General features: G+C 31.7%; 1 protein-coding gene across 2 annotated transcripts in view; it reads left to right on the forward strand.

The window, feature by feature from the left end:
• The first annotated feature begins 5,817 nt into the window (after positions 1-5,817).
• LOC129219688 (obg-like ATPase 1) overlaps positions 5,818-24,997 on the forward strand; it is a 107,194-nt gene continuing 88,014 nt past the window's right edge. Inside the window, exons 1-4 of one of the 2 annotated variants that reach the window (XM_054853966.1) lie at positions 5,818-5,853; positions 9,371-9,487; positions 15,036-15,118; positions 17,550-17,610. In XM_054853966.1, coding sequence (XP_054709941.1) covers positions 9,390-9,487; positions 15,036-15,118; positions 17,550-17,610 — 242 coding nt within the window. In that variant the 5' untranslated portion in view covers positions 5,818-5,853; positions 9,371-9,389. Of the gene's footprint in view, positions 5,854-5,896; positions 6,024-9,370; positions 9,488-15,035; positions 15,119-17,549; positions 17,611-24,997 lie in introns of those variants that run through there. The other variant, XM_054853967.1, reaches the window with a different exon arrangement.

Consider the following 24,997-nt stretch of genomic DNA (forward strand, 5'->3'; position numbering starts at 1 on the left):
TAGAGCTGCTTTTCTTACTCCAGATCTAACTGGACCTTTGTCCAGAAAGTTTAACCCTCTATTTCCATTAGAAAGAAAGATACAAGCGAATTAAATGAAGTTCAAAAATCTGTTCTCTATACAAGTTTTTAACCACTTTATTTTCCGTTTCCACGGTAACGCTTTTTGAATCCATTGTTTATTTCCATCTTTCTCATTTACAATTCTTAAACTTATTTTACTTTGTGTTTCCATGGTTACGTTTTTTAAATCCATCTTTCTCGTTTAAATTTCTTAAAAGTATTTTAATATGTCATCATTGTTTGGAGGGGAAATTTTGCGTGATGTTTTTTTTTTCTTTTATTTAAGCCTGATTGTTGAATATACGTCACTTGACACAATTTTTATTTTCAAAGTAGACCGGGCAAAGCCGGGCAACGCAGGTAGTATTCTAATATGTTGTTGTAAGTTAAAAATTATTTTTGTTACTATAAAATGATAACGTTCTTGTTATTAACATTTTAAATATAAATTGGGGCCTCCAAATATTCAATGCAGTGTTAATTTAGTTTCTTAATATTAACATTTTTTTGTATTTTAAATAAATTGTATAATTAGTGAAGTACATAAGGGGCAAAGTGGATGGGGCAAAGTGAAATAGTTTGTTTAATTTATTAACTCAATCATTTAATGTAAATCACTTACGTTCTCGTTTATTAAGTAGTTCATTTACATTCATTCATTTAGTAATTCACTTATATTTATTTATTCATTCACTAGTGGTTCCCGCACGGCTTTGCCCGTAATAGAAAAATCAAAAGGCCTTTTGGTTCGCCTGTATATTCACAAATAATGTATGGTGAATTTTCTCGCCAATTGGTTTGTACCCATGTTACGGTTCCACGTTATGATAATTTCGTAATTTACTCGTCCATCTTATGATATTTTTGTTCTTAAAATTGGAATAGAAAAAGAACCACATCGAATTTTTGAAAAATCGCTTCGAGGTGCACACCTCCATGCTGCAAACTAACTTAGTGCCAAATTTCATGAAAATCGGCCGAACGGTCTAGGCGCTGTGCGCGTCAGAGATCCAGACATCATCCGGACTTTCAGCTTTGTTATTAATATAATAATCTTAATCTATAAAAATCAATGTCCTGAGATTATATATATATATATATATATATATATATATATATATATATATATATATATCAACGCACAGCCGAACCACTGAAGCTTCAGACTTGAAATTTGGCAGGCATGTCCGCATGATTACGAAAGTAACCACTAAGAAAGGATTTTTCGAAATCTCAATTAGTTCGGGAGAAATTAATTAAAACCTCTTAATTTCTGCGAAATTAAAACCTGTCATTGAATTCAAATCCCATATTTTCGAAGGCTTTCCTCCATTCAAATCATTATTCAGTACTTCATCTCAACTTTTGGTCGATAGCGAATTATAAATTTGATATTGATTTTGTTTCTCACGTGATTCTTCGAGGCTTTTCTCAAGTCAAATCATAATGTTTCTGTCTTTTGTTTTTATTTTTTCAAAACTAGAAACGAAGTTTTTAAGAACATCATCACAGGCGGACTATCCTTTTGAATTCAGAAGAGTGCAGTTTCCTGTTAAAGTTTGCTTTGCAATAACCATTAATAAGTCACAAGGACAGACATTAAAAGTAGCAGGGACCTATTTAAGAGAAAACTCTTTTTCACACGGCCAATGTTATGTAGCTTGCTCCAAAGTCAGTTCATCAAGCAGCTTAATAATTTTAGCACCAGAAAAGAAAACTAAAAATGTTGTATACAAGTAAGTTCTTGCTTAAACATAGGTTGTATCAATAAAATGTGGATAGCCTGTGTTTGCAAAGATAAGCAATACTTTAAAAGGATCGTTAATAACAGTTAAAGATCGGTTAAGGACAAAGGCATATATGTAAAGAGTCCAGGGGCCCCGGGATCCTCCCCAAATTAGAAAAAGTTATAGGTAATACGTAATTATTATAGGGGATTTTCGAAACTAGGTGCACCAAGCACTGTTAACCCCTGCTAATTCCATTACCCGAGCAATGCCGGGTAAGGGAATGCTAGTACATAATAATAATAAAGATAAAGAAGATTCAATTATTTTCTTATTCCTTCACTCTTTTACTCGCTCTTTTTTTTCTACGCGTATATTATTGATTTATTCATTTAATTACACTCGTTTATTGTTTCATTATATTTTCATTTATTCATTCAACCTTTTATTTACTGCTTCTTTTGATCAAAAATATACTTTATAATCGAATAGAAAATATTTCGTTAAAAAAATATTTTATTTTTCACTTTGCTCCATGAAAAAAAAAAGGTTAAAATTTTCCACTTTTTTTTTTTTTTTTAAAAGATTCAAATTTACTACCAAAAATTAAAAACACTGTTTCAACACAAGTTTTAATATAAAATAGGGTAGACCGGAGCACGTTTACGCAGTGCCCTTTTTTCAAAACGAATAACGGGAAAGCCAACAGTCTTAGATTGATGCTGCTGTCTGGCAAATATCCTCACAAGTTTTTAAGCATCAGTCCAGCTTCGGTCTAGCAGGGAAAGGAGTTTGATTTGCGTGGCGCTCCCCTGAAAAGTTTCTAAGCCTTAAAAATGCACGTGGGAGATTGTCCCTGGAAAATTTTGTTATTTAAGTATTAAAAACACAATTTTGGGATACATTTTGACACATGTTTGAGGAGAAAATGGTTGCTCTATCTCAGTAATGTTAAAAAAAAAAGAGGTTTGAGCGTGCTCCTCCTTCATTTTTCGATGCTGCAATTGTAAAACCGCAATTGTTATATCTACAGAGTGTTTCAGTTAACTATTTCAGAACTCCTAAGAGGTGTAGGGTGCATCAAGACGACTCGAAATCATATGAGGCTGTGAGAAGCAAAGGGATGGAAGTGGCAAAATTAAAAATTTGAAGATAACCAGTACACATGGTAGGTGAACCCCTCCTCTGTCTCAGGGCAATAGATTGTACTAGTAGCCCTGGTAGGTGCTGCTGTATAACATGATTTAGAAAAAAAAATCAATGAAAGCCTACCTAGGATCTGATCTTTAAACGCGTTTTACTCGAAACTTAAAATGGTCCACTGCCTCATATAGCAATGAGTGGTCGAAAATGCTTTCCCAAAACCTGGCATATCACCAATTCGTGATATGCCAATAGTATTCCAGACTGTTCGGAGTGTATTGTTGCTGGAGGGAAATACTTGGAACACTTACTTTGACACACATGCCTTTTGCTTTTTTACGTGTATTATAAAAAAATTTTCACTTGCGGTTCCTTTCATTAGTGGTGCTTCTGTGTACATTCTGTGTTTCAGGAAAGCATTTCCGACCCCGCATTGCTATATGATTTCGAGGCGTCACAATGCATTTACCCCTGTTAGCATTTCGGAAAAAGTTAATTGAAACACCCTGTATTTATGTTGATAAAAGGACGGTTCGGCAGCTCACCAACAAATTTTTTTTAAATTGCAGCTCTAAAAACTCAGTTTTAGAAGATTTTTGGTTATCTTAAAAGAAATGGAGATTTAACGGGACGACCCTAAATTTTTTCTTAATTTGTAGTTTTAAAAATGTATTCTAGACAGCTTTGAGTAATGAGAAAGGGGGGAGGGCGGGGGCGGGAGAGGTTCATGGGCGCTCCCCCGTACAGTGAGGCGAAAAGGCCAAAAAGCGCTTATAAATGGGGGGGGGGGTCCTATATTCAACCAATTGAGGATTAATAAATTTGCACAGGCCTATCTCTTAGGCATTCAGAACTGGAATTTTAGAGCTCTTCGTCCACTACAAAGGTAAAGGAAGCCTTTAGAAAGTTGAAAAAAGATGAGCGCGGGAATTTAAAAACATCTGTTTACAAGCAGTTATTTTTTTTTTTTTTTCTTATTAAAGGTGGGTATATTTAATTTCTTTTATGTCCAACGATAGTAATAGGACGAAAAAAAATGAATAATTGAATTCTCAAACCGAAAATCTGTTTTGATCAGCACCGAAAACTTGGGAATTCGAAGATACTTTTTTCAAAACACTCCACAAAAAATGTCCTCTTATGTTCTCTTTGAATCTTTGAAATTAATATTAATTAGTCATCAATGGTCTGTCAAAACACCCTGAAAAGGAATTAGCTGCGTAAACCTACAAAATATGGACCCAGAGCCCAAACAAATCGAAAAAACTCCCTAATACATGCATCCCTGAGTGAACAAACAAGCGGGAGAGGTTTAAAAAACATTTTTAACCCCTTTCTGCCGTTTTCGCCCCACTGTGCGCCGGTGCTTTTTTGAAATTGAATCTTTTAAAATACAATTGATGTGTGTGATAATCACCTATTATGCTATGAGATGGGGGAGGGGGGGGGGCGTAGGACTCTCCCTCGAAATTTTTCTGTATTATAGTTTCAAAAACGCAGTATTAGACGATCTTTGTTGATACTATGGAGAAGAGAGATTCGGAGCTAATCTCTGAAAAATTTTTGAAATTGAAATCTTCAAAACACGATTTTAAGACCATCTTTTGTACTGTTAAGGGGACCGGAAATCTCTCCCAATTGAAGCTTTAAAAACGTAATTTTGGTTGAGTTTTGATGATGTTAGGGGGAGGAGTTTTCGAAATCTCTCCTCCGGAAAATTTTCGAAATTCAAGCTCTGAAAAGTAAATTTAAGATAATCTTTAATGATGTTTTGGCGAGATAGAGGGAGAAAGGCGGAGAGATATCCCCTTGAAAATTTTTTGAAGTTAACTTTTAAATTGCAGGTTTTAGAAGATCTTCAGTAATGTTAGCGGAAGGAGATATTTGGAGGTTCTTCAGTAATTTTTGGGGGAGGTCCAACAGAAATGAGGAAGTTCAAAAAGCGAAAATTTCGACAGCATTTTAATACCATTTCAAAGTTTCACTTTGAAAATTTGCAGTGTCTGACCCCCCCCCCCCCCCACACACACTGGCTATGTCTTTGATGGGTAACTAAAAATTTTTTTTGACCTTCTTAGAGTTCATTTCAAAGAGGTTTATCAAGGATTACGATATTCTTATGTGCATTTGATGAGTTTCTGCTATCTCGCATAGCTCAGAAACGGTCACCTGTAGAAAATTGAAATATTGTGTGCAGAACCTGTAAAATACCAAGGCACGAATCCAGAGGAGGTAATATGATCCACGAAACTGCCAAATATAGCCTAAAACTATCTGGGGGACATATACGTCGAAACATCTGCCTGGACCCCCTATTTCAGCCCTGAAAATTGACTTTAGCATCGTTTTCCGGTAATGACCTTGACCCGTTTCAGAACTAGAGAATAGATCCGTCCTTGACCCTTGAAAACGTCTGGTCAAGACGGACCAGACTTCAGCAAAAACGACGCTGGTTTTCCAAACTCTGAAAACTAAGTTTCCATTTAGGGACTCTAACCTAGTCGGCCTTGGGTCTGGTACTGCCTTTGCCCCAATCTTTTTGGTTTCAATCAGTCTCTCCTACGGACTGTATGCGCTTATTTGTATTTGTTTATAAGATGCAAGTATGTGAACATGTTCGTATATTTTACTTCTTAGTCAAATTTGGAGTCTCATTTGGTAAATTGAAAAAAAATTAAAGTTCAGGTCTCCCCTGGCCCTTAGGTAAAGATCTACAAATATGGGAACAGAAAATGCTGAATTCTTAAATTTGGAGACTTTTTACATTCTCAGTTTTTAGCAGATATGACATTCAAAAAATTTAATTATTCCAGGAAATTCAAGAAGTGGGATCTCCTTTCCTTTCTTAAGCAGTTATTTAACTGTAAACCGCAATTAGATTTAACCATAACCGTAACTGTTTCAGTTTTCACGTTGTGTTGGTAAGTAAATAAAGTTTTTAAATGATTAAATTCTGAAAGAATACACTTTTTAACTATACAATATAGAATGAGGAAGCAAATAATAAAACAGCTACTTTCAAAGGATACATTGAATGTTCATTTTATTGTGTGTTAATATATATTTTACTCTTTCAACTTACCTTCCCACTGTAGGTATCTTATGTAGCAACGATAAATAAAAAACTTTTCGTTATTTGTTTATTGAAATATTATTAATTAATATGGAACATTATGCCATATTTTTGAAAAAAATCTTATGTTTCAGTAGTGATCAACTATTGCAATTCAAACTACCTAGTTTATATGAGTGGATGATGCAATTTTAAATATTATGCATTTCACTTTGTTTTGAGTCAAATCGCGCTGCTTTTATTGTCTTCAACTGATTTTACTGTTCATTAATTTGGTTTTAAAATTTGCAAGTTAGTTTTATAATCCTTTTCCATAAATAGCAGTGATTGAAAGTGCACCATGCGTGATTGATTGTTTTTTCTCAAAACTGTTTGGTATGTGTCAATAAACGCTCATCAAACAGAAATGGCTATACCCCTCCCATTTTAAATGATCAAGCTTTTTAATATTGTAAAGCATTAAAGCAAACAGGTAATCAACTGCATTTTGGCGTGCTAATAATCGAGCTTGGGCCACTTGAGACATTTTACGTGATTGGTTCCAGAGCTCTTTCCAAAATTAAGGTTATTAAACTCACAGTTCAGAACTCACTGGAAGAGCTTTTAAGAGTGACAAAGGAGGTCAAAACCAACGAGGATACCACCGTCGGTGACGCACAACCAAAAACGCTCACATTGAAAATTTTGAGCCATTTCTAGACAACAGAAATGATATTTCTGATTTGTTAGTGAAGGAAGATTCTATCATGGAAATGACACAAGTGGTCATGGATGCATTAATGCTCTGCAAAGAAGTACAGAGAAAGATTCTTAATGACTGCCAAAAGACTCATCATAGCCAGCACCTCTTTATAAATAGGATACAAAATTAGTTTATGTCTTTCTTTATGCATGTTGTGCATAAAAGTGCAATTTTAATGCACAAACCAAACCCCTTAAACACTAGTATTAGGTCTCAGTTTACGCGGCATTTCCGTGGAACATAACTCCCGCGTAAAACGAGGGTCTACTGTATTACATTTCAGCCCCTATTTTTTATGCATTTCAAAATCTGGTTGCATCCACTTCTGTGGAATTCTATTCTTTTTGTTTACAGTATGATTCAATCACTTGGACATTATTAATTTTGTTTTTACCATCATTTTTAAACTTTCTTACCTTTCACATTGTGTAGGGGAATACTTGCTCACTCATTTTGTCACGCCCACTCTTCAGTAATAATCCATTTGCATTTGAGTCGATTAAAGTCCATGCCACTAGTAAAAACTATCATTCAGTTTCATCAGTGTTTGATTTAAGGTTGTAGAAAAAATTGTAGACTAAAATGTTAAGGACATTTACAAATTTGTAAATTACTCAAATTTGAACATGTTTTCACTAATCATATGTAGCCTTTCCTAAAATTTTGCTGATCACATTTGGTTGGTTTGTTATTAGTATAATAATTAAACACAATAAGGTAACATTTTTCAAATGACTTTGTTACACGGCGAGTCTTAGATATTGCTTGAAGTTATAGTCCTCCTCTTCTCCTAAAAAAAACATTTTATGCTATTTTGCGTTAAATGAAGGCAGAAAATAAGGTTATGTGGTCCTTTCTCAGAAATTTTTTGAGATTGAAGTTCTAAAATTGTAATTTCAAATTATTTATGATGACATTCAGAAAAAGTGTGTAAGCATCAGAGATTCTCTTTTGAGGGGGAGAGTTGCCCCTCCCGCCCCCTCCCCGACTACTCCCATGACTATTTGGGATTTCAATCTTTTTACATCTGCCTAATATTTTAATCAATGATGATTAAAAAAGTATTTAGTTCTTCATTTTATATGATTAAGAAATTGAAATTATAAAACTGTTTAAATTAGTATTGTTTACCCTTCAACTTATTCTTTTAAGTGTTGTCTGCTGGTGGTTTTACCTTATCCCATTTGTTCTCTTTTAAGTCAATTAAATAAAACTTACATCAAACAATTATCTATTGATGTTTAATAAATATTTTCCCAATAAAGATAATTGAGACATTGTAAAGCTTCATTTCATTCATCCTTTTCCAAGAAAAGTCATGTAAATAAAAGTTACGTTTTACATTTCTTGATTCACCCACTTTTCTCTTTCATTTTACTTGTTGAAAAATAATTCTAAAACTGTTACTAGAGACGTACCGAGTACTCGGTAACTGCTCGGTACTCGGCATACTCGGCCAATTTGCCGAGTACTCGGTACTCGGCCAAATTTTGATCAGATACTCGGCCAATACCGAGTAGTTGCAAAAAATTGAATATTGTCCAAGACAGATATTAAAATTTATAAAAAAGCGCAAGCATTTTTAATATTCTGCAATCATTTACAAGTCAATTTTAAATTTTGAGAAGAATGAAGTTTTTAATGCTTTAATAGAATAAATCTTTATTTTTTATGTCCCCAAAGTTAATAAAACTTATTTATTAAAAATTGTGCAAAAAAAGGTAAGTATAGAAAATATGGAATTTTTACATAAAAAATAAATTTTTGCTACAAACAAAAATTAGTTATAAGAAATATAAAAATTCCTTTGCTTAAAAAAAAGGGAAATAAAACAACGTTAAAAGCGTAGTGCAAGAACACTGCAGACACGTGTTTTGGCGGTACAGGAAATTCCTTTTTCAATGCACAAAATGTTAGTTTGTAGATTTAAAGGCATCCGACGAAAGTCGGATTTTTTTGTCGAATGTCTTAACATTCTTTAGCTCACATTTTATGCACTGATAAAGACGTTCCTTGTAACACAGAAACACGTGTGTGCAGTGTTCCTGCACATTTGCTTTTAAAAATTATTTATGTTTGGCGGACTAGAACTAAAATAGATTGGTATAGTTTGTCTTAATTCCAACTTGATCAATCATACCTTTTATTTATTTATTTTTAATTTTAAAAATAATTCTTTTGTAAAATTTTTGACGTAAGCAAAATTTTTTAAATAATACGAAATTAAATTTCAGCAGGAATTTAGTTTTAAAAACTTTTATATGGACAAAGAGGTCTATACTACTATTCCAATAAGTTCAAAATTGATCATGTGTGTGTCAGTGGTTCTTCTTAAAACATAATTGGTACTTGTTAACTTGGCCGAGTAGTGAAATGCCGAGTACTCGGTACTCGGCCGAGTACTCGGTACTCGGCTACTCGGCCAAAGTGCTACTCGGTACGTCTCTAACTGTTACAATAATTCTCTCTTGTTTACCTCTTTTTTAATGATTTAACTCTTTTTACTAATGCTTTTCAAACAATTCTTTGTATTCATATTTTTACAAAAATAATTCTTAAAATTCATATTATTTCAACAAAGAATTGTTTCATACATGAAAATAATAGTGTATTTTGTTTCTAGAAGGTGCTTTATACTCGTCATGCCTCCAAAGAAAAAGGAAGAACCAGAGCGCCCTGCTCTGTTGGGGCGTATTGGGACAAATTTGAAAGTTGGCCTAGTGGGTTTACCAAATGTAGGGTAAGAAAAACTTTGATGTATTCTAAACATGTAAAGCTGCTTGATCTTCTATTGTTATTTTTAATTTGCAACTACATAGACATTAGTTAAGAAGTTTTTAAAAATGCTTTTTTAACAATCTTCTAGTTTGTCTATTTTTTCTTGAATTTTCTGTTGCTAATTATAAATTAACAATTAATTTAAATGAAGCTGATTAATTTTTTGTTTGAATATATTTATTTAACCTGAATAATACGTTTTTTTCAGCAAAAGTAGCTCGGATGAAAATTACAATGTGTATTGTTGTGTGAATCATTTATCAGAACTTGTAAAAAGTCTGCTACTTACACCTATCAATGCATTCGTAAATCAAAGATATACTTTTATATTCCCTTTTCATTTCACAGGTAGAAATCCTTAAAAACAATATCCGGTCCTACAAAGCAGTAAACAGAAAGATATACTGATTCACTTACAGTATGACTAGTCTACTTAACACGAAATGTATATAACATGAAATATGATTCTGTGCAACTTCATAAACATTTTATTTACACGTAATGTTTTCATCTAATATACATCATGTAGCTGATTGGCTTTAACTCAAAATTTAAACGTTAAAATGACTGTGCAGAGAAGAAAAATTTAACTAAATGTAAATAAATAAACAAAACTACTGCAAATGAAAAAATCGTTAAAAATGTAAGTAGCTTAATTTGAGGGCTATTGATTGCTAGTCCTGTTGTTTACCAAGTTATATTTTATGGGGGGGGGGGGGGTGCTGCAAAACAAGTTTCACTGGTCTTAGACCAGCGGATCACCAATAATTTTGGAATGTTGTATTTAATTATGAAATGCTAAGTTTGCTTGTTATCTCTCCCACATTAGTAAAATATGCCTTGTTAATTAAAAAGTTTGTACTTGTTAGCTAGTTACATATTTTTAACATTGATATAGTAGTTCCATCGATTTCCTGTTACAGGAAGTATAACCCTGTAATCTTCCCCTAAGTGCCTTATTCAAGGACCTATAGTGAAAATGGGACTCTATGAGGTATTTCAGAGCTGGGCAACTGCACATTCACTGGTCGGGCAAGGAAAAATTATAGAAAGAAAATTTATCTTTTATTTATGGGAACGCTTGAAATAGAAAGTTTCTCTGATAAACTGTTCCAGTTGCACTACTTTCTAGTCATAGTGAGCTGTTTATTTCTTACTGACTACATAATATAGTTCTTTTTTTACCACATATTTCTGAACTTTCAATGCTCTGTTCAGTTTTAAATTAAAAATGTTTTAGAACTATGTTTAAAATACAGTTATTTGAATCAAAGTTTCACCCCACTGTGACAAATGTTTGCAAAGCAGATTATTTTTGACTGCAAATTAAAAATAACTACAAGATGAACTCTTACAAAGATACAAATAACAATGTATAATTTCCATAAGTGCTAAAATATCTATTCCTTTTGTTGTCTGTCATGTTCAAAATTTAGAAGAGGGTCAAATGTGTTAATAGAACAATCAGGATTTAATTTGTTTGTTTGGAAATGTGTTATAAAAGGTTTTTAAAAAACTAATATGATCAAAAACTTACCATAAAAGAGTTATGGACTTGCAAGTAGACTGATTATGCTTACTCACATAATTTATAATATTATAACTAGAAGCAAAGAGAAAAAAACGGTTATTATTGCGGAAAAAACGTAAGTTATTTGTGACACTTTTTTGAAGGTATTTTGGGTATATTTTTAAATATTTTAATTAAGATAGCTTTTTTCGTTTGATAATGACTTATTTTCTTCCATTTTAGGCTGTACATTATAGTGACAAAAATTATTTTCTCTGCACTAAACTACCATGGTATCAAACAATTACTAAGTCATATTTTATGACTTACGATAAAAGCAATATTATGATATTATAAAATAAGGGTTCAATTGCCTAACTGACCAGTGGGACCATAAAAAAATGCAAGACAAAGCATATAACTTGAGTACAACTTACTGAATGCGTCATTAACTTGTATGCAATTTCCTCATCTTGAAGTGCATTTTATAAGCCTGCAGAACCATTACCCATAGTTCTGTCACTTGTTTGAAAATACACATACTCTAGTTTGAAATGTAGGTATCCAGTTCTATAATGACCTTCAGTGCACTGAGATACAGTCCTCCTAAAAGTACACATTTTATCATATTTTGATGACAAAACTGTTATTTTTTCACAGCAGTGAGTAATGAGCTTATTTAATAATTTATATGTATTATTACACAAAGTGCTCGCAAAAACTGGTTGACCCTCAGTGCATGGAACCAGGAGGCCTCAAACATGACACATTTTCACTTTCTTCGGCACTGTTTGACCACCCCTGCAGGGGTCCACTGAAGGTCAGCCATAAAATTTATGATATATTTCATTTGAGGCACTAAGTATCATGTTGTAATCAGAAAGATTACTTTTGCTGATGCTCAGTGTGCAAAGATAATTGAATATTAAAAAATGTTGATTTGAGAAAAACCCTCAGTCCAGACCAACTTTCAGAATTTTTGTGGGTCACAATAAAAAATTTTTCTCAGAAAAGAAAAAATATGTGTCTTCTAAAATCATTCAAAGAAACCACTGTAAAATTTTTAAATTTTGTATGTTCAATGTAATGGAAAAATGACTATTTTTTAGAAAAATGTTGTATAATATTTTTATCTGTTAACGTCAACAATGAAATTTTACTTGAACAAAAGAAAAGCCCTTTTATCTTCTTGACATTCACTTTGTCTTTCATATTGCTGCTTCTTTTTTCGGCATTTTTAAGCAAGAGACATCAATGTTGCCTAGTTTCATCATCAAAATTGCATGCAGTTCTCCCAGCAGCAGATTTTTAGGTTTTTAGGGGGGAGGGGGACTAAGGAACCCAGGCCCTTCCCAAAAGGATAATTAATTTAACTATTTAATTTATTATTTTTTAATCAACTTCTCTATAACATTGATACACTTTTTACAATTATTGTTTGAAGCGCAAAACACATATTTGAATACAAGCATTTTTGTTTGCTAAAGAAGTAATACTGTAGTCAGAGGCCATAGTGGCAGAATACATTTAACTCACTGATTTCAAATTCAAGGAAATCCAATATCGAGCTTTGTACAATAATTCTTCTTTGATTTAATCCATAGTTAAAAAATTTTAAAAAGTGTACACGTACATAGAAATTCATTTGATCCAGGAAGCTATTTGTGAAATAATAGGTTTATTTTTTAGCTTACAAAAATGCAAACTGAAGGAAATCATGTGGTAGTTTCTTGGCAAAACCACAATATTAAAGAAAACGGCATAGTGTGAAAATATTATCCTTACTTTATCATAGTTTAAGAACAAACCAGGAACTGCTTTGAAATTTGCAAAGAAATTTTCCTGAACTCTGCCATAAAGTTATGTGTTATGAAGCTGCAATTTTCTTAATTACATATTATTTTACAGTTAAAATATAAATTCATTTATAAAAAGTCCAATAATGTTTGAGTTTATTTAATAACCTTGCCTTTGTGTTATAATAGTTGTGTCAATGTTCCTCATTAAAACGCTCATTTTACAGCATCTTGGTGAAATTATATAGGGTTTAGTGTTTAATTGACTTGAAATGTTAAAGATATTTTATGTCCACATTCAAAGTATATTAGTGCGTAATATTTATATTAAAAGTAGATTAATTGAAATTAAGGGAGCCTTAACGCATTAGAAAACAGGGTGGCGACAGATCAGGGAGATCAGGGAAAAGTCAGGGAACTTTATTAATCAGGGAAATATCAGGGAATTTCGAAAAAATAAAAAAAATCGGAAAATTGATTTTATGAAGGTTTTTTTTTTTTTTTTTTTTTGCTTTGCAAAATTAAGTACCTTAATTCTCTACACATTTTCTGCCAATTATCTGTTCAAAAAAAAAAAAAATTAATGAGGTATGACACTGCTGCATATTTGTGCATCTTTTTTCCTCAACATCAAAGTATTGCATCTTACTTATTAACCACAGAATGAACTTCCTAAGATTGCTTCTGTGTCTGTAAAGTTGTTTATTTTACCTAGCTTGAAGTTTGCTTTCATGCTTTCAATATTATGTAAAATAAACAACCCTACAGGCAAAGAGGAAACCGTCATCAATGCCTTAGCTCCTTTGCCTTGATTCCATTGTCTTAAAGTAATAAGCGTATTGTAATCAAGATTTCAAGAAGAAATCTTTGTTTTTTGAATTAATACTAATAAAAGCTTAAAAGTTATTAATTCTTCTTGTTTTCAATTTAATTGATAAAATTAAACTTTCAATCAAAAAAACTTTGTTTTTTGCCGTTATGCTATTTGCTGTCACTGCAGATTATAAAGGTTTTCTTTTCTTCAGGCTTAAATGATTCTTTTATTTTAAAACCAAGTTGTGTTCTTCTTTTATATATTTTGAAATTAACCAATTGCTTTTTTCCCCCTTGCATTTCAAAGCTGTTGTTACCAAAGCAACCTAAGATTTTTTCGATTCATACTGAAATCATTTGAAATAGAGTTAACTTGTGCACCTAAGTAAATATCTTTATTTTTTTATTGTTAAAATGCTGTAATCATTCATTAAAACCTATGTTCTTGATTAGAGAAAAGCTCCCTATGAATGGATGTCAAAAGGTTTCATCTGTTTTGCATAAATATGTCAATTAGTTATATAAGAATAACTACATTACTTCTATTCTTTCACTATTACTTGTTATTCTTGCAATAATTATTATACTGTTTGAAAATTTAGTTCAAAATAATTTGAATTAATTTTTAGTTCTATCATAAATACATATATGTTTTTAAGAGTGATTTTAATAGTTTCTTAAAATTCTTATGCTAAGTGGTTACTGGAAGTAAAGTATTTTTTTAAATTTTATACAACTTTCCATATAGAAAAATTTAATACACTGTTTTATAGTTTTTTTTTTTTTTTTTTTTCAAAAAAATTGATTTAATGTTTTTTTAACCATTTTATTAAAAAAACAGTATTTTTTAAAAATTATATCCTTAGTTCAACAACTTTACACAACTTAAAACGTTTAAAATACTGCATTTTATACAAACATACAATGGATTTCAAGTAGAGCAAAGAAAGTAAACCATTGTCATTGGTAACGTAAATCAGGGAACTTTGATGAACCTAATCAGGGAAAAGTCAGGGAACTTTTTTTCACAGTTCCTGTCGTCACTGTGAAAAATATTTAGGTAAACTTTGTTATGAAACATAGTATGGAGAGGGATGCACTTTTCAATTTCTGAGGCTCCCTCCAAAAATTATTTCTGTGATGTGATTGAACTCAGTTGATTTAAAAATGTTAAATAAACTGGCAAATATGAACAATTAATTGGAAATCCAATTTTTGTTCGATGTATTATTGTGTGTATTGTTTGTGTGAGAGAGGTGGTAAGATTTTTTGTGTGAAGTTAAGCACAACTGAGAGTAAATTTCTAGTTATCTGTAAAATTAATTGCATAATAAAATGTTTTATTTCTGTTTTGGACATAGTTTTTAAAACTTAATTTTTAATTTATCTAGGAAATCTACATTATTCAACATCCTCACATCTAGTCAAGTGGCCGCAGAAAATTTTCCATTTTGTACCATTGACCCTAATGAAAATAAGTATTTTATTTGGATACATATTTTTCCTTAAGTATAATTTTAACCTTTTGCTTGAAATCTGAGGTTTTGATCATTTTATAAATTAATACATAATTTGACATCATTAGTTTCATTATGGTTTATTGTATAATTTGTTATTGATTTGGTAGTATATAAATATTTTTTTATTCTTATTAACACTTTTATGCATGTTTCACAGAATTGAGGTACCAAATAATTTTAACATTGCCGTTTTGATTATTTTCTTTTCTTAGTTTCAAATTAGTTTTGATACTAATTTCACAGTTTAACTGAATTGTGCTCACATGTAACAAATAACATCAAGCTTTAGTTGTTTATACTGAATCAATGTTGAAATAAATAAATAAGAACTTTTTGATTTAAACTATCCATTGGCTATTTTTTCATTTTATCTTAAAAAGGCTTGTTTTTCTTTTTCTCTCTTTCTTTCTTTCTTTTTTTTTTAATTGAAAAATGTTGTTCTGTTAAATGTAATATACAAACAGTTGTTTTCTTATTTCAATTCCCATGTTTCTCTTCCGAACTCCCATGAATGAATGCATTTCAAATAAGTTATTTTCAGTTTAGCATTTTGTTGCTTATACATTTTGTATAATAGGCTGTTGTGAACTTAATGTTGCAGTGTTTAAAATCTATTTGTAATTCCATCACTTTGTAATTAATTAAATAATTTAAACTGAAAAATTGTTTGGTGCAGTATAGCCCTCAAGGGCTCTTGCGCCATTAAAAAAAAAAAAACCAACCCACCAACCATCACTTTGTTCCAATTGTATATTTCCAAATATTTTTTCTAACTGTTAGTCCTGCTTTGTGGTTGGATTTTCAGCTTAATTTACATGGGTGCTCACAAGTGCTTTGCATCTGTACATTTTAACGACATGTGATTTATTTCATACCGGCTGGAATTCAGGCTACATATGAAAATTATTTTTGGAAGCAACAAAACCTTTGCTTTGTTGAAAATTAAGCAAATCATCCATTGGTGCACATTTTAACATCTAAAATTTTGGGTTTCATCAAACCTTTCTTCTCTTATCATGCTCACAACGTCCAATTAACATAAAGGAAATAAAAGGAATATTTCTTTATTTTCAACAATTTTCAACTGTTTATTTGTTTTTATTTCTCTTCAATGTTCAATTTTTCAAAAATAGCACCTGGATTTTACATTTTGGCACCTGGAAAACTTATTTAAGGCATCATCACAACCAGGGCTGTGGAGTTAAAGGGAAAAAACAGACTCTGGCTCCTGAAATTTTTTAAGGTTCGACTCTGACTCCTCTGCTCTAAAATCTGTGACTCTTACTCCTCAGACCTGGCAGAGTTAAGGACTTGGAGGGGAAACGACCAACTTTGACTCTGAGTCTTGGAATTTCAAAGTTTTTGACTCTCAACTCTGGCTCCTTTGGCACAAAATCAGTTCAGCTTCTACTCTGTAGCCCTTGCCATACGTTTGATTTCTTATTTTTAACATTGCTCATCATATGATAAGTTTTTTTTTGTGTCATTTGAGTTTGAAACCTGGCATTTCTTACTGGGCTATAAGTTCACTTCCAGAAAACAAAGTAACTTTTCAAAAAAAAGAAAATATATATATATATATATATATATATATATATATATATATATCCATTTTCAAAACACAGTGGTGTAAGTGCTGCACCAATTGCAACCCATATAGAATCTTGCACCATATTGCTCCAAAAAGAAAGTTTTAAAAAAATTTCATTCGTAAGTTTTATTGCCATGCCTAATTTCCGAAATACATAACAAGCATAGGAATTGAACATCAATCCTTTAGCATCTTCCTTTGGTTAGCCGCATTTGTTATTATTTTATTAAAACTATACAGTACAAAGTATATTAATTCAAAGTATCAAGTTACTTTTTCCTGAGTCTCAGCCCCCTTCCCATAAAAATAATGTTGAGATACAAATTTATTGCTTATCTGAAACAGAATTTACACAGGAAATATTAAATTTAACAAATAAATATGTGTTTGTTGTAACTACTTGCTTTTCTACACAAGCTTATTAAAGTTTTATGCTATGTCATGCCATTTTTTAATTAAAAATTTGCTTTACTATAACATTTTCAAACATCCCAATTCTTTTCTTAGTCAGTTTATTGAATAATAATTAATTTTGATAATTATTAACTCATATAAAGCATTTTTTCTTTTAGTAAGAGTTTTTGAACTGTGCTTTCGACGTGAAATATTTTTTGCAATGTCACAATAATGTCAAATGATAGAACATTTTGCTTTCATTTTCGCAAGGCTAACCTATATGTTTGCTGTCCTAATCTTGGACAAAGAAATATTTTTGATATCTGAGTAAAAGAATCATATTATATAAAAATATGAAAACAATGTTATCTAATTGATTTCATTTTGTTTTTAGATACGTCGTGTACCTGTTCCAGATAAACGTTACGATTTCTTGTGTGAATATTTCCAGCCTCTTAGGTAATGATTTTTCATTTTTATGGCAGTTATGTGAGTTATCAAACTTCCTTTCCCAATACGAAAATATGACTATCATCTCTCACAAAGTTAGGAATTACTGTAGCTCCTCAGGGATGCATATTTTTTTTTTTTCAAAGCTTGTTGGTGAAGTTCATACCAAGTTTAGTGCGAGCTGAAATTGGAACTGGTAATACTGTAATAAATTTTCTGCTAACAAAGGTGAAAGACTGTTAGATTTTTCTTATCTCGTGGATGTTTAAAAAAAATATAGTTAAATGGGAGGTAAATACCTCATTTTCTTCTTAGGAGATTACTTAATGCAGTGAAACCCTGATTTTACGTTTCCTGTTTTGTATACTATCCTGCTTCCGACATCATTTTCTGCTGATCCCTAAAAAAGGCTGAACTGTTGATGTTAAAATATTCCGGATTTTACTTTACTTTTTTTCAGAAAGTCCGCTTGATAGGTTTTTTTTATAAATAGATCTAAATAATTTTTCCTTTACATGGTTCACAATTTTTTTTTCTTTTTTAGAGTTCTATTTTTTCAAGATAAATTTGTTTTATGGCTGTTTGATGCCACTCTGATATTCTTTTTGTTTTGTCTAACTGTCCTTTGTCTGCGAGAGGGGTTTCCTCTGATCGTCTAATCTTCCTTCATGACGATTGAGCAGCTGACACTTATGGAAAAATTTCCAGCTGTTGGTGAAGCATGTACGTCTCATTAGATCCCGAATTCCTTCAATATCAGATTTACTACCGGCTTTTGATGATAATGATGAAGACTCAAAAAAGGAATAATCGAGGGCACCCTTGCAGCTGATGGAGCAGTTCTAAGCTTAAAAACTCAGGCCCAGTAAATTTAGACCAAAAATAAGGTTGATGCACCAAATTTATAATTAGCTGAATTTTTCAGGATAAGATCCTGATGTCAAATCCTGAAAAGTCACCTAAGTTCCCATGTGAGCCTCTATCCAAAATGGCGGATTAACGACGGCCACCTGTTATATTTTGTTTCCTTTATATCCAAGTCAAAAATGAAGATTTTTCAGTTCTGACATAACCTGTAGGTTCTAGAAGTAACGTTTCCGTACATAACCTAAAATAACCAATAAAAAAATTCAAACATATATTTGGACACCAAAAGCTGAAATTTCTGTGTTCTACGTAATATGCTGCAGAACACATGAGCTACTAAAATAAATACATTTTTTGTGGTATTTTTTAAAAATAATTTCACTCATATCTTAGTCATTAGTTTATATTCTTCGATTTTGAAAAATTCTATGTATTCTGTTTGAATTGATACTTGTAATTTACCCACATTTCCCCACAAAAAGCTTTAAACTTATATGATCTGCAAATTGTGTTTTTTGTCTGAAATGCAAAATTTTCCTTTTAAAAAATGCATTGCTGATCTGCTTAGCTCCTCAAAACTACCAAAAACCCCAAAAAGGATCCAAATTCCTTTTTTTGTCAAAAGTGGTTCAAATTTTTTATTTTTAACAAAAAGATCATTGTTACCTTAAAATCGTATTTTTTTTTGTGCGTTTTAGGTAGCAAATAGTTATTTAAAAATGATTTTTTTTAAATATGTTTCCATATAATTATGTAATAATGGAAAAAAAGTTGGTGAAAAATTACTGCCTTCAACTTTAGAAAGTTTTTTTTTGGGGGGGGGGAGATTGGAAATTAAACTTCGGGAAAAAAAAGGTTATTATTAAGAAATGAGTGTTCTGCTCAGTCTTCCACAGCTTTTCGCCAGGGTTGCAGCTGTTCTCAAATAAAACAATAATTTACAAAATCATCTGAAATATGAATTTGCCCCTCAACTTCCCTCGCTTTTTGATCGGGTTTCTCTGAGAAAGATAAAAAATCAAGTGTGGCAGCTGTCGTGAAATCAGTGCAGCCTTCTGTTAAGCTGCAAAAAAACTATTTGTGCATTATAGAAGAAGGATTTGGTATGCACGTGTTGGCATGCGTCAGGTTTCTTCAGGAAAAACTTTTCTTTATAAGAGGCTTTTCTTTTTAATGGATACACTGGTGCATTAGCAAGTGACATTGTAAAGAAACAAAGTATGGTAATGCCGAAAATGTCTGAGACTATTGCTTTTTGAAGAAAATGTAGTGGCAGTGACTAAATACACTAATTTTTTGTGGAATTCTATAAATAAAATCAAGATTAATTCAAACTATGATGGAATACTTCCTATTAGAAGGAATCACTGTTGTACAACTGAATAGGGACGCCTATGTATTAGTTTGCTCAATTGCAATCAAAACGTTCCAGATATGCTCTTGATTGTAATTGAAAGAGGAATGTCTGACACATCACTGTACTTTTTACCCTCAAACCATAGAGTACAAAGAAAAATGTTTCACTATATTTAAGGTTCAAGAAGCCTTAGGTCTCTTGAAGGATTCTTTTCTTTCTCTCCATTTAGCCACAGGATGCGACTCCATGTCAGCTATATTCAGAAAGGGTAAATCTTGAGCTTACAAGTTGCTACAGCAAAATCTCAAACTGCTTTCTCTGATCTCACAGCTCAGTAGTTTTCAGCTTGATCCATCCAGAAAAGGTCGCCCAAATTGCAGAAGTGTTGCTAAAACATTTTTTAGGTGGAAGTAACCAGGGTTGCCACGCCACAGGGAAACCTGAAGAAACAGGGAAAACACAGGGAATTCAAAAATCAACAAAAAAACCTGGAAAATACAGGGAATTTTTTTCCTTCTTAAATTAAAGTTACAAAAATCAATTTCGAAATATATAAACTACCAAAAATTAAATAAATAGTAATAATTATAATGAGAATATTAATAAAGTTCAGAAATAAAGTAAAATAAAAAATGGTAATTTTGCTTGAAAGTTTTTTTTGAAGTAAATATTAAAATATTTATCATAAAAATAGAATCTTGAATTTCATGATAATTTAGAGTGTATGAAATTAGTCGTCAATAATCATTGTTCTGGGTCACTTATACACTTTTAGGTCCATGGCTAAGAGAAGTTTTTTTTTTTGAATAAAAAGTTGAATATATTCAACCACCATGCTATTATTTCAGTTATTATGAATTCTTATTTATTTTCCCTTATTCATTTAGAAATTTGTGTTTCGTTTTTTTACCCTGTGGTGAAATTATCAAGATATTAATGTTCTTTTCCAAATAATCAGTGCTCGCTTGTTTGTAATGTTTTATTTTCATACAGGGAAAACACAGGGAATTTTTTTTTCAAAATTGAATGGCAATCCTGGTAACACTTAATTCTCTAGACGTCTTACGATACAAACACAATAATAATTAACTTAAGTAATCAATATTCTCTCTTCAAAATTTAAAACCTGGCAATTCTTCCACCCACAAGTGCAGCAGCTTCATAGCAATAAACTTTGTGTTTATCCTCAAGTACAACGGTGGCTGAAGAGAAACATGAATCCAATTGAATGGGATGTGTTATGAAAGAGGGTGGACTGTACACAATGCTTTCGTCACTTCCCGAAGTTTCTGAAGGAATTCTGAAATTAATGTTTTGAGACTACAAAATAACAGTAATTATTTGAGACTGATTTCAATTGCCAATGAAAACGATGACCTTCAATGTCCCAAGTTTTGCATGCATTGTTTAGATGAAACATGTAAAAATTCAATTTCTGTGCACAGTTTCGAAGATGAGAATGATGATATTGAATGATGATGCTTTTTTTTTTGAGCAATCATGATTGCTTATTGTTCTCATTTGATGATCCTTGGCATTACGCTGATTTTATTTTCCCCCCGCCTCCCTCTGCAGCACTCCCGCCCGCCGTCCTCTGCAAGCACGGCTCCTCCGGTCCTGAGCAATGTCCTCTGAAATCCACTTCCTCTGGTCGGTGGCGTCCATGTCCTACACACACACACACACGTCTACGTGCATACACAAGTCTATGCACACACAAGCCTACACATGCACACGCGCCGCCACACACACAACTATACACACGTAACCGCTTTGGATAAGGGGCAGGTTTGGATGGACAAGAGCAGTTTCTAGAAACAATAACTCCAATGAGTAGGGTCCTGTAGCAACTCGTGATTGCAAAACACATAATTTGAATTCAAAATTTCAGAATTCAAATTAATTATTCATTCTTTCTTTTATTAACTCATTCATCTGTTAAAAATGTTTTTAAAAATCAAATAGAAAATATGAGACAGTGAGAAGCAAAGCGATGTGAGAGCTAAAATTTAAAAATAATGGAGATAATCAGTACAAATGGTAGGAAAACTTCTACTATGTTTTAGGGCAAGAGTTGGTACCAGTAACTCTGGTGGGTGCTTTTATGCAGCATGATTTAGAAAAAAAATGCAATGAAATCCTTCCTAGGATCTGCATTTTAATCGCGTTTTACTCGAAACTTTTAAAAAGTCCACTTTTATCCCATTGCTTCTCACTGACTCATATGTGATTAAAGAAATATTTTATTTTTTAGATTTTTACTGACATTACAATCTTTTTGTTTATACAGGTAGTTATCAAAATAATGGAAACACTTGTGAATAAAAGTGACATTTTTGAATGTGCTTCGCAAGTAATAAAGAATAAACTAGATATGTTTTTTTTTTTTTTTTTTTATAAATAGCAATGTACACATTCTAATAGCATATGGTGGCTTAATTAAAGTTCTGGAAGGCTCAAATTTTTTTCAAACGCGTGAAATGTTGAACCTCTCAAATTTTAAAAGAGGCCAAATTGTTGGAGCTCGTCTAGCTGTAGCAAGTGTAACTGAAATATCTCAACTTTTTGTTGTTTGTAGAATTACAGTGTCTAAAACCGTGACAGTATACTACACACAGCGCGGTAAGACAAGCTCCAGCAAAGCAAAATAGTGGGTAGAAAGATAAGCTCGGTGAAAGAAACAGATGGTTATTGAAGAGGACTGCAATGCCTAAAAAGCAAAGAATATCAGCAAAAATGACCTTAGAACTCGATCACTATCTGGATTCACCGGTGAGAGTGATTACAGTCAGAAGGCACCTTTATTAACAGAACATTTACGACAGAGTATCGATTCCCAACACACTTGTCACAGAGTGTTTCCATTATTTTGATAAACACCTGTATATTTTACAAGTTTTTCAATAAGATACATGTCAGTCTTAAAAGTACTAAATGAATGATATTCTGCGATTTTTAAAAAAATTCTTTATAAGGTCTCTTCCCCCCTCCCCTTATCATATTCTCATTCACAAGCTAGAAATAGCAAGATTTCTTTCAGAAATGGAATAAAAGCTACTTGGTTATTCAATAAATGGAGTATATCAATCATTTTGCAGTTCACATTTTAAAAAGAATACCATAAAAAATTCTTTATTTTCTTAGCTTATTTGTTCTACTGCACATTACATAGAAAATAGAAATTTTAGCTTTTGATGTTAAAACAATTGTTTGAACTTTTTTATTGGTTATTTTTGGGTATATATCAAAACAGCATTACTTTTAGAGCATACAGGTTCTTTTAGAACTGAAAAATCTTCATTTTCGACCAAGATATGAGGAAGTCAAAAAATACTAGACTGCCATCTTTGATCCGCAATCTTGGATGGAAGCTCACATACAAACTTAAGTGACTTCCGGATTTATTCTACCTGCTATGAGGAACTGATTCTGAAAATATTTCTTAGTTATAAACTTCTAGTGCTCAAAATCCTTAATTTTGCTGGAACTATTTATCAACACCAACTAAGGAGCAAAGGCCGTAGCCAGATTTCTATGTTAAATTTGCCCTTGTGGCTTTTTTGGCTTGCACTTGGGAGATCATTTTGGTGTTGAATAAAAATAATTTAGCCAAATTTTCAGCTCTTTATCTCAATCAACCCTTGAGTTTCGCAGAAAAACCTGTTTTTTTTATTTTAATTTTTTTTTCATAGTAAAAATTCAAAATTAATGAATGGTAATTTTCCCCCTTATTCTTAGGAATAAAATACATGAAAAATTATTATATTCATAATTTTTTAACAAAAAGCCGATTTTTGGCGACGGAAATAAAATAAATTTTTTTTTTTCAATTCCTTTCTGAAAAGTCACTTAACAAATTTTGTCAGAAAATGTCTTTTATACTCCTCTACACTCAGGAATTTTTTGAAGTGGCGGAACAATACGAAAAAAATTAAAAAGTGATATTTTTTTCCACCATTTTGTGTTTAAACAAATTTAAATATTTTTGATTGCCAAAACATTAATTTGAACTAAGTCAGTAAAAAATCGTATGCCAAGTGAAAAAAATGTTTAAAAAAATTTTTTTTTAACTTCGAAAATACTATCATACCAGGGGAAAAAAACCATAAAAAACTAAGACATATCCTTCATGAAGTTATTAGGAATGTAAAAAAAAAATGATTAAAGAGTTTTTAAATAAATATTATTCAATGCTACATTGTACATAGAGACAATTATATAATTAGGCTACGCTTTTTTGAATAATTTTTCCGTCTGGATCCCATAAAGACAAAAATTTCAAATATTAAAGCAACTTTTTTACACCATTTAACATATTTTTTTTTTAAACAACTGACATCAAATATAATTATTTTCAACAATTTATGATGATTTTTTAAGTAAGGTTAGTCTTTGTGTCACTGTCTTCATTCACACTTTCATCAATGAACAGACGACTCAATATTTCAGCAGACTTTACTATTTTTGCCAAATATTGAGCATGAAGCAGAAAACATATGATCGCAGCAATGTGTGAGCAGTGACAGTGCACCTACCATTAGCACAGTCACAACAATGTCATGTAATCCCAGTGATGTCATTCTGATCTGACTGATAATCAAGAAATCAACTATTTGTTTTTGACTTAATATTTCGCAATCTCACTTCAAGTTTTATAGTATTTGATGTGAATTTGACATAATGGAGCCATCATCTTCCTTCATCATCTCAGCTAAGTAGGATATAGCTTGAGACATTTGATTTTGACACATACTTTCTGTCTCATGCTCAATGTTTGGAAAAAATATGTAGTAAAGCCTCCTGAAATATTGAGTGGTCTGTTCATTGATGAAAAAGTCACCGTGTTTGTGAATGAAAACAGTGACGAAGACTAACCTTACTTAAAAAATCATCATAAATTGTTGAAAATTATTATTATCTAATGCAGGGTTGCCAACCATGGAGAAATAGTTTGAGGAGCATCTGTGGTAATTTTGAGGAGCATTTTGAAATTTTACAGAGCAGCTCGGTATTTTGCATAAATTCAATAAAATAATTTTAAACCGCTTATCTGAAATTGTTTTTTGAGCTTTGATAATCATTTTAAACACTAGCATAAAAATAAAAAAAACAGCTTTAGTTACTTTGTTGTCATGCTTGAAAACACACGGCTGGGGAATGCGGAGCAAAATA

The sequence above is a fragment of the Uloborus diversus genome, chromosome 4, assembly GCF_026930045.1.
Source record: "Uloborus diversus isolate 005 chromosome 4, Udiv.v.3.1, whole genome shotgun sequence".
Classification (NCBI taxonomy): domain Eukaryota; kingdom Metazoa; phylum Arthropoda; class Arachnida; order Araneae; family Uloboridae; genus Uloborus; species Uloborus diversus.